General features: G+C 44.8%; 1 protein-coding gene across 3 annotated transcripts in view; it reads right to left on the bottom strand.

The window, feature by feature from the left end:
• RICTOR (RPTOR independent companion of MTOR complex 2) overlaps window positions 1-14,350 on the bottom strand; it is a 115,572-nt gene that overhangs the window by 23,013 nt on the left and 78,209 nt on the right. For all 3 annotated transcript variants that reach the window (XM_068115046.2, XM_078779392.1, XM_078779393.1), the window contains 6 exons: window positions 13,833-14,083; window positions 5,842-6,141; window positions 5,375-5,583; window positions 4,717-5,244; window positions 4,213-4,364; window positions 3,821-4,007 (listed from right to left, as the gene is read on the bottom strand). In XM_068115046.2, coding sequence (XP_067971147.2) covers window positions 3,821-4,007; window positions 4,213-4,364; window positions 4,717-5,244; window positions 5,375-5,583; window positions 5,842-6,141; window positions 13,833-14,083 — 1,627 coding nt within the window. The remainder of the gene's footprint in view (window positions 1-3,820; window positions 4,008-4,212; window positions 4,365-4,716; window positions 5,245-5,374; window positions 5,584-5,841; window positions 6,142-13,832; window positions 14,084-14,350) is intronic.

Below are 14,350 nucleotides of genomic sequence, written 5' to 3'. Positions count from 1 at the left end.
CTTGACGTCCTTCTCTCCTGAATCATCTAACATAGAGGATGTGTATCTCTGATTTTTCCTCCCAGAGTGGACTACTTGACATTTCTCTTCATATAATGGTAATTGCCACTTTCGAGACCATTCAGTGGCAGCATCCACGTCTCTTTGAAGGGCTTCAGCATCATCTTGACAGTCAACAACTCTGTATAGCTTTGTGTCATATCTTCTTTGTGTCTTTGCTTTGTGTCTTAGAGTCTCTTCACTCCCACTATATCCCTGACCCAGTTGTTTTCACTGACCTGTAGTCTTTGTTGTTGCTTCTCTGTCAGTGCCACTGTCTCTAGAGCATAAAGGTAGGCCGACATTACACAAGACCCCAGAACTTTCCCTTTCAATTCCCTTGATATTTTCCTGTCTGCCTGATACATATCCCTCCAATTTCCTCCATGTGAATGCATCCACCTGTATCCCCCTCCAAATTCTGCCTCCTAACTACCATCCTCTGTCTCCATTTCACCTATATACTCAAATCTTCTTCCCTGACAGATAGTCCCCTCCAAACTGACGTCCAGTTGCTTTCTCTGCTGTCCAACCCACATTACCTCAGTCGTCTCCAGGCTCATCCTCAATCCATGTCACTCAAGCACATCCTTCTACTTCTCAAATGCCTCCTCCATTTCCTGCTCACTCTATGCCACAATAACTAGATCATCTGCATATATTATCTTTCTCAGAATGCCTCCCTTGCTTACCAACCTGTTCACCAGCTCCATCCACATCATAAACAGTAGTGGACTGATTGAACATCCCCGCCTCATTCCGATGCTCACGCTGAACCCTTCTGACACCCGATGACCAGGTGAAACTCTTACCTTCGTTTCTTCCACCAATCTAGCTCCTGGCACCCCCATTTCATTTCAGCTTTGCCATCACCATCTCCCCTGGGACAACATTGTAAGCCTTCTCAAGGTCCACAAATCGTAAATACAATTTCACTATGCATCTCAACTTGTTCTCCACCAACTGTCTTAGCATAGACATCCCATTCATCATCCCGCTACCCTTTCTAAACCCCTGCTGTTCTTCGGCTATCTTCTCCTCCGCCAAATTTTTTATCCTCCCATCCAGAATCCTCACGAGTAACTTCCTGAAATGGCTTAGAAGTGTGATGCACCGGTACCTCCCCGTATCCTGTACATTTCCCTTCCTCTTCCATACTGGAACAATTAGACCGGTCCACCAGTACTTTCATCCAACTGACTTCAATTCCTTCTTCCACAATTAGTATCAACAAACGTATTTCATCATTGCCAGCACCCTCCCCTTCTACATCTTCTTTAACACCGTCTGCACCTCTTCCTCCGTAAAATCCACTATTTCTACATTCCTCTCTACATATAGTTTCTACATTCCTCTCCACATAGCTCGATAGCTCCAGCTCACTGGTGCTTTCTCTCCAGTTCAACAGCTCCTGAATAGCTTTCAAACACTTGAATTACTGCCTCCCTTTCAATCCCATCTAGATCCTTGATCACCGTCCAAACTTTTCTTCCTCCCTCCCCCTCACTTCACATCCTTACCGTCCTTGCCTTGTTCACAGCTCACTTTGTTGCTCTTCTTCTGCCTGAACAAGTGCAGTAACCATACATACAATCATCCTCCTCTATTTTTATCCTCTTCCAAGCCTCCTTTTCTCACCAACTACCTTTGTTACTTCCTCTGTCTGTCACACCCAATTTCTATTCCTTGACATTGTACTCTTCCCTGATGTTCTTCCACACAGGTTTTCTGCAATTCCTCTAAACACCTCTGCACTTCTTCCACTGCTCTACATCTAATATGTATAACTAGCAGGGGCTACCAAGGTGGGTGAGGGGGGAGGAGGAAGGGCAGGGATGGTGGGATGAAGGAAGGGATACTCGGTGCTGCCCAGCTGAGTAAGCTTTTCCCAGTGGTGGTTTCGAGACATGTTCGACATTGAAAAGTTATGGCGTTAATGACCTCACAATTCTGGCATGTTCTGCTGGGGAGGTGAGCAATTCTGCTGGGGAGGTGAGCAAATGGCCTCACAATTCTGCTGGAGAGGTGAGCTCAGAACTTTCCCACCACAAAAAGTGGTTACCTTTTGCCTGTGGGCCGGTGGCAGCACTGCCTGACCCCACATCCTGATATAGTATACACATTATAGCGACACTTGGTGGCCTCCAAATGGATGTTGAAGCCAACGTGTGGTAGTTTAAAACATTTCACAGATTCTAAAGTACCGACACCCAACATTTGAGGCCTTTAGGTGCTATGGTTCGCCCATAAAAGGATAACGTACAAACACACAAACAAACATCAATGCACAAATATACACAAAAATGCACAAAGATACACACGAAAATATTTACAACATCTAACCCTCCTCGAAGCCCAAAGCTTCTTCACTCGGTTTCTCATACTTTGACTTCACACTCTCTTTGTACTTTAGAGTCTTTTGGCCGATGCACTTATTTCCCTTCCTCTTCTGCATGCGCACAACAAACAGGCTTGTGCTGGGTGGTGACATGCTCTCTTGCCACCATCTGATAGTACTCTCCACAGCTGTTGCTTTCTAACTACCATCAAATCCAATTCCGTTTTGTGCTGTCCACTTCTGCATGTGGTCTTGTGGCTCTCCCACTTATGGAAGATTTAACCAGCTATTTAACCAGCTATGGCCTTTCCAATGGCGTCTCTCGCCATCAGTTGTACCAGATCTCTACCCTCATTCAAATCCCCATTCAATTCTAACAACACATTCCTCTTCACCCAGCTACATTACTCCCACATGTGCGTTCAAGTCTCCTGCAGTGCATCGTATCTATCACCTCCAGTTCAACCATTCCCATCATTCTCTCAAGTGCGAACTTCAACTCCTGTTTTCCTTCAATATAATCGTCCGATCCTCCCATCTCTCCACTCTCACCACTGATTTGCTGATCTCTTACGAAACGATGATTCCAATTCCATTACTTCTTCCATCTCCTTCTACATCTTGTAGCATCTTCCACCTCGTCCTGCTTCTTGTAACATCTTGTTTTCTCCTATCAACCTCCTCACTCTATCCCCTTTCCATTTACTTTCCTGAACACAAAATATGTCGAACGTCCTTCATCTTCACAACCGTCTTCTTCACAACCTCAACTCCTCTCCCCTCCATTGATCCCATACTTAGACTACCTAGCCCGACCTCACATCTGAATCGCTGTTGTTCTGGGAGAGCTAATATAATCTTGGATAGTTTGGGATGTTGTGGTCACTTAGCAGCATTTCCTGGGATGACTTCATAGACTTGCTATTACCATCTCACATGTACACACACACACCCCATCCCCTTTTCCCCATTTGCTTCTTCTCTCTTTCCACCCCACCTCACATTACCTCTCCTCTCTCCTCCCCTCTCCATAAATATCATTGCCATAAAACTTTTGTTCATTTCAGTACACATTGTTTAATATTTAAGATTATTAAAGTGCACATTACATCCATAAGAGCTAATTATTTGCATTACATTCCCTCTTGAAGTTACATTTCATTGCACACCACTGCACCACGTACTAACATATCGTGTTCTAACATGAATGTCCACTTCCTGAAGTGCCATACCCAGACAAAGGTCATGGCCAAAAGTCTCACAACCTCAACAGCCAACACTCCACACCTAAAAAAGTGCCAAGTCCTCCAACACTCCACACTTTAAAGTGGTACGTCATGCAGTGCTCCAAGCCTCAAAGACACATGACGCCAAGGCCTTTGTTCAAATGCTAGAAACTGGTGCTATCAATCTCTGCATGCTACACAAATTTCCAAATCTCACCTGGAATAGTAGAAAGGGACGGCTAGGCAAGGCGATGCCAATATAGTCAAGCGAGTCTGGTAGCGGGGTAGCACGAGGCACGGAAGTGGATGGTGGTAGAGAGTGAAGGGATGGGGAGCGTTGAGGTACCGCAGGGTTCAGTATATCTTCTCGGTCCAATGAGATGAAGCTCAGTGCCTTTTGGAACCTGTTTTATCATGAGAATACAAGCAAAAAGAGTCTTGATGGAAGAGCAGCATTTACAGAATAATCTTCTCTCCCAACCCATGGACATCGATTTTCATTCACTTTCTTGCAATCTCACTACCCATTACTCCCCACATTATCCACTCCATTCACCGACCATGGTTTCTTCATGGCTTTCACTCTTGCTACATTCATCTTTACAATACCTGTGTGGTCCACCTGTTCCACTGGCCCCCTCTTCCATGGGTTGCTGTCTCTGTCTCTGTAAGAGGCGCAGAGTGGCATAACCTCGTGCATCCTGAAGAGATGTGTATCGTCCCTCCCCAATGAGTCCTGTTCCTAACTCCACTGCTTCGGCCTGAAGAAGTAAATGGATTAGGGAAGGTTCATCACCAATTCAACTCCTTTAAATCCTATAAACAACTTTCCTGGCAAGCAAACTGGGAAAAGGGAGAAAATTGTGATAAAAGTGAAGGGGATGAGGAAAAAGATGTGGGGAGGAAGAGAAAAGAGGATGGGAGAACAGTGGAGGAAAGGGATGGGTGAGCTAATGAATGGGGAAGAAGGATGAGTTGAGGGGCAAGCGACGGGGCAGGGATGGATCAACATTCAGCCAATCTTTGTCAATATAACATCTAGCTGGCTCCCAAGGTGAGTTCATTTAGCAATAACTCTTAATTTGCCATATTACATGACCCTGAAGGCCTCACCCGTAAAGAATGTGCACGGCGCGGAAGTGTATGCGCCTCTTCTCGTGCTGTCAGCAGAGCTGAGTTGGACTTCGCAAGTGGCAGGTGAGATGGTGGGGTCTTGGCCGGATGCATGGGCACCATGGGAATTTGGGGTGGTGATCCCTGCGGCCCTTCTGGGGACTCTTCATCCTGCTGCTTGGAGTCTTTTCTTGAGATATCCGGAGATGGGGAGAACGGTAGAGTATCTGGTGCTGAAGGGCTTTCGCTTTCTCTTTCAGCTTGCTGCATCTCCTCCCCTTCCTCTCCACCATCTTCCCCAAGAGTGTCACAACCTGCTGGGGAGGGGAGCTCAGTGGGATCGACCATAAAGATGGGAGAATTGAGGGATTCGTTGGTCTGAACAGAAGAAGTGCTGAGCTTGCTTGGTGGAGATGTAGGTGTCGCAGGCAATGTGGATTGAACAAGATAGGTGGAGGATTCAGGGGTTCGTGCTGAAGGTGTGGAATTGGCAGTACGGTAGGTTAAGCCACCACTAAATGACTTGCCCTGCAAGACAGGTATTCAAGCGAGAAAAGCTGGGAGAACAGATTTTCAAGGAATTCAAAAGAATTAGTAAGGAATTTACAAATTAACAGAAAAGATTAGAGTTCAAAAATGAAATGAGAAAAATGGAAACCTTGAACACTCGTGGTAAAGTGAGGAGCCCTTCCAACGTTCGTGGAGGACGAATAGAAGTGGTTTGGAAATCAGAGGATGGCATTTGTCCAGACTTGTCATTGCTTCGACCTGCCTCAACAGCTGTGCGTGAGCGAAGGCATTTCCAAGAGCCTCCACTTCCTGGTTCTGGTACTTGCTCCAGAGACTGGCTTGAAGCAAGATCATTGGCTGATGTAAAAAGGGGTAAAGGGTGAGCCTGCAGTGATGAGTATGAAAAGCAGGGATGGAAACGGATGTGCCAGTAGGAATTTCGAAAATAGAAAAGGGGAAAAAGAATCATTAAACAATCGCAAAAGGTGCCAAAAGTAAGTGGAATTCCCACAATTAGCAAAAGTCTGGCACGTCTGTGACAGTGGAAAAAGCATAACTTATCTACGCAAGCAATGATTGCAATAAACATAACAATTGTCATCAGAGTGTGATTACCTCGGGAGCGTGCCTCATTCAGGGAGTTGAACGAATTAAAAAGGCGGCTTCTACGAAAGCTCCTTTGGAGTAAGGCAAGCGTTCGGTCACTTCCGCGTGGCTTAAGGACACCTTCTTGTTTATCGTGCATCTCAGGGGAAGGAGGAGGGGAGGGAAATCTGGACTGTATCTGTTCAGGCAAGTGTGAAAGTCGTGGGGGAGTTGGAGTGTGCGATGCTGGTGGGGTCGGAGTGTGTGGTGTGGGTGGTGTTGGAGTATAACAAGGAGTGGTGGTGTCGTCATCTGGTGAGAGAATGTAACCTGCAGAACAGAAAAGAAAAGTGAAGCATGTCAGATAGCCTCATAGCCTAATACCATCGAACAAACTTGCAAGTGACGATTGAGAGAAAATGTGCAAGAGATTTATTCTCATTGGTAAAAAAAATGTTTTAAATTAAAATTAAAGTAAATATAATTATTTTTATATTGACTATTCCATTTTGCATTGACGAACTTTGAAGCCCCCAAAAAATTAAGGATTAATTAATTAAGTGATGGAGGCCTGGCATGTACAAAAGTATTCGCCCTCCCTCCAAATGTTTCACATTTTGATGCCACCTGAGCTTATTCATGATGTTTTCAAATCAAGTGTTCACAAACTACTCCAAAGTTATAAAGCTAAAATATACAGATAAAATGTGAATAAGATAGATTAACAGAGAAAATCAGATGATTCTTAGTTGCATAGGTATTCAAACCCTTTGCCTAATTAACCCAAAATCACTTTGGGAGGAAATTCTTTGTTTGAAAGGTTACAAAATAAGTATAATAGGTTGGTTTCACCTGCATGTAATCAGTGGTATAGCTTAAAAATTAATCTCCCCCACTTATCTATCTATTGATTTTTGTCCTTTTGCACTTGTTTTTTGTACTCTGTCAAAGCGCCTTTGGGCTTCTTGAAAAGCGCTATATAAAATAAATGTATTATTATTATTATTACTAGGGCATGCCCGTACTATATATATATCTAAAATTATATCCCCCCCCTCTATTTACATGAAATGGTTTGGTCCAAAGCGAACGGCTTGCGAGTACGGTGACAATCCCCCCCCTCTATTTACATGAAATGGTTTGGTCCAAAGCGAACGGCTTGCGAGTACGGTGACAACCCCCCCCCCCTCTATTTACATGAAATGGTTTGGTCCAAAGCGAACGGCTTGCGAGTACGGTGACAATCCCCCCCCCCCCCCCCCCCCCCCCTCTATTTACATGAAATGGTTTGGTCCAAAGCGAACGGCTTGCGGAGTTTGGTAAAGAAATCGCCATAGCTCGGTAACTACTTGTCCGATTAATATGAAACCTTGAAAAGGCACATCCTCAGGTCCCCAGCAATATACCTGGCAAGTTTCAAGTATATCGGACCCGTGGTTGTCGAGAAACAGCGGTCACAGACAAACATACAAACATACAAACATACAAACATACAAACATACACACAGAGATTACTGGAATTATAGATAGATTATTATTATCTAAGGGGTTTTAAAGTGAAACTCATGTGGTCAACCAACAAGGCAAACATTAAGACCAAGGAACTTTCCAAATGAGTCAGACATAAAGTGGTGGAGAAGCACCATTCAGGAGAGGGTTATAAAAAAAATATATATAACCACCTTTAGAGGCCATTTTTCCCGCAAAGCGGGGGTTGGCCTTTTTCGGGAACCGTGGTTGTTGTTGTTTTTCGGTCCCCTTTTTGAAGCAATGTTTTACGGCCGGATGCCCTTCCTGACGCCAACCCTTTTTGCCGCCTTTAACGACAACCAGGGAATTACCAGTGAACTGGTACTCAATTAGCCGACCTCGGAAGGATGACAGGCTGAGTCAACCCCCCTGGCGTTAATTCAGCGATCGACCGGGATTCGAACACAGGATCCTAGGATCCTAAGCCGGCACCCTAGCCGCTAGCCCAACACCAGGGTCTGTTCAGGAGAGGGTTATAAGAAGATTTCAAAGTCACTCGTTATCCCTTTGAGTATGGAGAAATCCATCATTAAGAAGTGGAAGACATATCATACCACCCAGACTCAACCCAGATCAGGTCGCCCATCCAAACTCAGCAGCCGGACAAGCAGGACACCAGTTCAGGATGTCACTGTTTATCCAACAATGACTTTGAAAGATCTACAAGGCTCTATGTCCGAGATATGGCTCAGTGTTCATAAATCAAAGATATCCCGTTCCCTTCACAAAGCTGGCTTCTATGGACAGGTGGCAAGAAAGAAGCCATTCATGAAAAAGACGCATCTAGAATCATATGGAGTTTGCAAAAAAGCATCGTAATGATACTGCAGGCATGTGGAGAAATGTTTTGTGGTCAAACAAGACAAAAATTGAACTTTTTGGTCTAAATTCAAAGCGTTTCGTTTGGCGCAAGCTGAACACTGCACTACCCCAGACAACACGATCCCTACTGTTAAGCATGGTGGTAGCAGCATCATGTTATGGGGCTGATTTTCATCAGCATGGACTGGTAAACTTGTCAGGATGGAAGGGACAATGGATGGTGTAAAGTACAGAAGAATCCTTGATGAAAACCTGCTTGAGTCAGCCATGAATATGAAACTGGGTAGGAGATTCACATTTCAGCAGGACAATGATCCGAAGCACAAAGTTAAAGCTACAATAGAGTGGCTGAATAAGAAGGGAATAAATGTTCTTCAGTGGCCCAGTCAAAGTCCTGACTTGAATCCAATTTAACATTTAAGGTGACACTTGAAGATTGCAGTCCATCACCGATCCCCATCAAACTTGGCAGAACTAGAGCAATTTTCACATGAATAATGGGCAAAGATTTCACCATCTCACTGTGCGAAGCTGGTAGAGACCTACTTCCCAAAAGACTCATAGCAGTCATTGCTGCACAAGGTGCTTCTACGAAGTACAGATATGTTTGAGAACTGTGTTATGCTCGCAGCTCAAGGAAGTTTTTTTTTTGCATCCTCAAAAACCACGAATACACGGAGCACAGAGCCGTGAATATAGAAGCAGGTCGCATTTTATCAACCGCGAATACATGGGGTCTGTGAATGTTGGGACCGCAAATCTTCTGTGGAACATTTTGGAGTCCCAGCAGGTGGGTGGTTGGGAGGTTTCTTAAATTCCTCAATGCAATTATGATATTGAGTTTCCTCCCGTACGAAACTGCTCCCGATCCGGATGTAAACACAATCACGGGTTCAGCATAAACATTGGCTGGTTTGACAATATCTCCCACTCAATTGTGATTTTGAGTTTCCACCTGAACGACATCGCTTTTATCCATCCTAAGGTGGGTGGAAGGTTTCAAAAAATCCTCAACACAATTATGATTTTGAATTTTGATCCGTACGAAGTGTTTCGTATCCACCCTTGCTCGCCGTCAGATTTGTCAATATTGGTTGTCACATTAGAACAGCATTCATATTTGTTTACCTCACAAGTGTTTGTAACATTGTATTTTGCTACATTAATGATACAGTATTAATTTGTGTCTGGAATTATGCTGTTTGGAATGAAAATATAGAGAGATTGAGCTTAAAGGAGAATGAGGATATGATATGGGCGTTTGCACCCATGACATTGGCGGATTAGGAATTTGCAGTTTTTGCCATTTATTCACGAAAAGCCTGTGCATGCCCGACGTTTGACTGAAGGTGGCAAAGGAATGTGGAATTTATTGGTTTATGGTTTGGCATTAGCCGTTTGCGCATTGTCTGTTTGCACCCGGGCTCCCACCCATGCGTAACATGAGTACCTCACAAGTAAATATGTATGTATGTGTATATGATGTACACACCATATACACATATATCTATCTATATATATAAAACACAGTTTGTGTGTGTGTGTGTGTAATGTTACCGATAGACTCCTAAACAGAGAGGCTCACGTGCTTGATATTTGGCATAGACATGGCCATTGAGCCTGGGAAGAACATGGCCGACCTAAAAAAAATTATTTCATAATATTTTTTTACCATATTTTTACCTCAGCGCATTTCAGCGAGGAATATTATGCACGGAATCTGAGGCGGTGGCAGAGCAGCGCGCTGATTCGCTCAGAGCGATCGCGTGATGTTCCTTGCCACCATAAACTCAGTTACGCGTTCGCACGTATTTCAGAGCGAAAAGCGATTGCGTTTTTTCACATTTCAGCGAGGAACATTGCCATTCACACCACATAGGTTTTTTTTTCTTTCATCTTTATGAGATCCATATTTTTTTATTCATATTTACCTCACCGCATTTCAGCGAGGAATATTATACACGGAATCTGAGCAGGTGGCAGAGCAGCGCGCTGATTCGCTCAGAGCAATCACGTGATGTTCCTTGCCGCCATAAACTCACAGTTACGCGTTCGCACGTAATTCACACGTTCAAAACAAACGAGATCCGCGAAGCGAGTTGGTCGAGTCGTGCTAACCAAGATGGCGACACGGCGGCTTCACTTTTCACGGAGTATGAGCGTTCTATATATTTTCAATTCAATGCGCCCGACTCGCTCACGTACTTGATTTGTGGCATAGACATGGCCATTGGGCCTTCACGGTGTAATTTGTGCGAGGCTTTTGTCCGAGTGAGCTTGAGTCGAGTGGGCGAATGTACGGGTTGGGAATGTACGGGTCTCCCTTCCCCTGCCCGGCAACGCCGGTACTGGAGGGCGTCACAGGATCGGTGAGTCTCCAAAATCCGCTTCGTGCTGTTGCGAAGATGCAGGACGATGTCGCGATTGTTGTGCTGCTCTCTGACCATGAGAACTGCAAGTGCAACGTCATTGTTGACTGGCCCTCCCCTTCCCTCCCCCTTACCCCTCCCCTCCCCTTCTCCCCCTCCCACTTCCCCTCCCCCCCTACCCCTTCCCCCCTTCCCCCTCCCCCTCACCCCCTCCCCTGGTAAGATGGGACTCACTGATAGGACCGGACACGGAGACGTCGTGGGATGACGGTAGAGCCTCAAGGACAAAATAGTTGGAATGGCAGACATTTTCTCTTCTCGCTCCTTCTCGTTCTGGATCCTATAGCGAATGGTCGCATTTTGTCTTCTTGCGCGAGGGAGATTCATCACGAACAGTCATGTTCTGACATCTTGATAGTGAACAGGGGTGGATCCAGGAATTTCAAGACAGGGGGGGGGGGGTGCATTAAACTATAGTGGTGAGGGGGGGGATAAAGGGGGGTCTGGGGGTCCTCCCCCAGGAAATTTTTAAAAATTGATCGTCAGAAACGGCATTTCGTGCGTTCTTGGAAGTTTCTGCAGTTCCTTGCGTTCTTCCCTGGTCCAACAGTTCAGCAGATTCGCGCCCCCTGCACCCTCATCCTGGATCGAAGGGGGGGGGGGGTGCGCACCCCCCCTGGATCTGCCCCTGGTGATCGTGAGGATGAGTAACTGCGGACCGAGAACTGCTGTTTCCCAAGCAAGAACGACGAGTGGACGGGCGATACCTGCTCGCTGCGCTCTCGGCGAGGCAAGGAGTGAGCGGATGCGCAGCGAGACCTAGTTCGCGCCAATGAGTGCATTTTTCCGCCAAGGACGCGAGGGGGTTTTGACGATTCCTGACGAGATTCCAGAGCCGATTCGAGCTAAGTGCCACAAACTACACATTTATTTTCGAGTTATTTTATCCTTTGTCTGTATTCGGGTCTGTGCAGGAGCGTTCCACTTAGGAATCATAGTTACCGTGCATTATTTTGCGACCGGCATTTTCTTTAATAATTCCGGTTTTTTTTTTTGTACATTTTAATTCCGTGTTGGTTTGAGTTGATTTATTGCAGGGTCGAGGACGTCGGGTGGAGCCGTCCAGGTAAGTTCGCCATCCCCCTTTCCCTCACGTATAACGAAGGTCCACCATTGAATGAAACACCTCGGAGTGTAAAGCTCGTTTCGTCATCTGTGTCACCCTGCGGTGTTCACCACACAAGGTAGTCACACGACAACATATATATATATATATATATATATATATATATATACATATACATATATATATATATATATATATATATATATATATATATATATATATATATATATATATATATATATGTATGTATGTATGTATGTATGTATGTATGTATGTATGTATATATATATATATATATATATATATACAGTATATATATATACACATCAGGTGTATCGGAAAGTAATGTCATCTTTTAAAGCTGCGTACACAGCTTAAAAAGCCACATTACTTTCCGGTACACCTAATACTGTATATATGTATATTGCGATGGACTCTTTGGGTGAAAGGATTATTTAGCTGATTGGTTATATCCTAATTCGTGTGTTTAGAAGAGAAGGTGTTGTAAACGCCAACTTAGGTCTGCCAAGACGGTATTTAGCAGACCATTGTCCTTGTATTTGCCTTTGTTTTTTGTAATATTTGCCATACAAAAGCAATATTTGCCATTGCCTTTGTATTTTCCACTGTTAAATATTATTTTCCATTAATTTATTTGCTTAATAACCTTTTTCCTTTCTCCTTACTGACTTCACAACCAACGGTCCTCGAGCCGAGCAACCACCTGTTTCTCATTTGAATTGGAGCAATAGACAGTGTAATCGCGCCAATCAACCAATGGGCATGCGTGATGACATCATAAGAAAGATGGTTTGAACTCGGGCTCTGAAAAGAAAGATCAGTTGAGAGCCAGGACTCTCCCAGGTGAGGTCTGTGCTGAGTTGGAGCTGAGAACCAGGAAAGTGCGGAGCGTGTGCTGTCCCTCCGATCCCCTCCCATTCTTTCTTTGGTTCTTTGGACGCCCCATTCCTCCCCAGTAGGTGGAAGGAGGAACCGGTCCCAAAAGGTTGGCAACACCAACACTGAGTTTGCTCGAGCTGGACAGAGACCCGTCCCGTAGCACATTGTGTGTGAGGGGGAATTGCAGACTGCCCCTTCCATCCAATCTCGGTGTGGGGACCCAACCAGACCTAAACCAACCTTTTTGTTTCTTTTATCCACCACCTTTTCAGCCACGCATCTTCTCTCCCTCTTCACCCCTCTGAGTCCGACTACATCTTGAGAGAATTTGTTGTCAATAAGGATAAGCCGATATTTTTTGATAGCTCTAAGTGTAATTTATTTTCTGATCGAGACGTCCTCTTCCTCTACGTATTTATTTCTGTAACTTCTTTTCGTTGTATGTGCTCCTTCCTACGTTTGATTTACAAATTTTATTAAATATGGCATGGGCTGAACATTTAGTGCGGATGGGGGAAAGAGAGAATGGCAAACAGAGCGGATAGGTTGATGGAACAAGGTACAAGGAAAAGAGGTCAACCACGGGAGGATGGGAGAATTTGAGATGGGAGTATTGTGTGAAGAGGGATATAAGTAAGGTGGAGATGGTTGGAAGGTGGAGAGAGTTGGCTGAGGACAGAGGGGAGTAGAGAAGTATCGTGGTCACAGCAAGGCAGGAGCTTGGTGCCATCGGACCTCATCCCTTATTAAGGGAAGAGGAGGAGAATAACAACAAAATTAAACGTTATTATTTATTCATTCCTGTTGGTTCCTGGGTTCAATCACTTTCTCGGTGAGCCAGCATATTGCCAGAGTGAATGCACGAGTTCGGTTCTCGGCATGTGCAAGCAAATTGAGGATCTTAACATTTTCTCGAGCTGACATTTCGTGCTTTGAAATTGAAATTAAAACCTCTACGCTCAGCATCTTGGGAGTATATTTATCTCCAACGATTTTACGTCACCTGTTAGGGACACCCAGTCCATTACTATGTATAAATATACGTATATATCATTGATGCAGGTTGTTATGATTCAACCAGTCGAAGTAAATCAGTAAAAGCTTCTTCTTCACTTCAACATCTGCCGCGAACAAAGCGAGTGGATTCTCGCAGAAACGTTGGCTCTACCGACTTGTAAATCCAGCTTTTGCATTTATAAACTTTTACTGATATGTATATATCATTATATGATCTTAAGGGTTCCATGATAAGAATATGCCCAGGATTGTCTCACCCAGTCCTTCTCCTTCAGACGTGTGCCTAGATCCAACAGAACCAGAGCGCAGGCTGATGGAGCTTGGCGTAGAGGGTAGTCGACGAGGAAGGGGCCCAGGTAGTGGAGGGGGTGGAGGGACGAGCCCGTCATCAGGTGGCAAAGGCCATGGATGATGTAGTGCGCGCCGCACGCCCTCCCAGCCGAGTGGTCGTAAAGCGTCACAGCCCTGCTGCGTGCTCGCTACTAGGCCCATAACATACAGGCAGGTCCTGCAGATTGTGAGAATAAAGCATGACTCAGCAATAAGGAAATCAGACAGAGAATGGGCAGCTTGTGAGTTACCAAAACTGTGAGACCATTTTACCTGTGAAACTGTGAGAGTTACCAAAACCAGGCAACCATTTTCATCATCAGAATATTCAGAAAGACTGAAAGCATTGAAGTTGCCTCCAATAGTATATCCAGGAGACAACAGGCTGGACTTATTCAGATCTTGAAAATGCATAAGGGAATTGACCAAGTCGATGTTAAGAAAT

Source organism: Myxine glutinosa, chromosome 5 (assembly GCF_964187855.1).
Source record: "Myxine glutinosa chromosome 5, kmMyxGlut1.1, whole genome shotgun sequence".
NCBI lineage: Eukaryota > Metazoa > Chordata > Myxini > Myxiniformes > Myxinidae > Myxine > Myxine glutinosa.
This window is presented reverse-complemented; position numbering and strand designations above follow the sequence as displayed.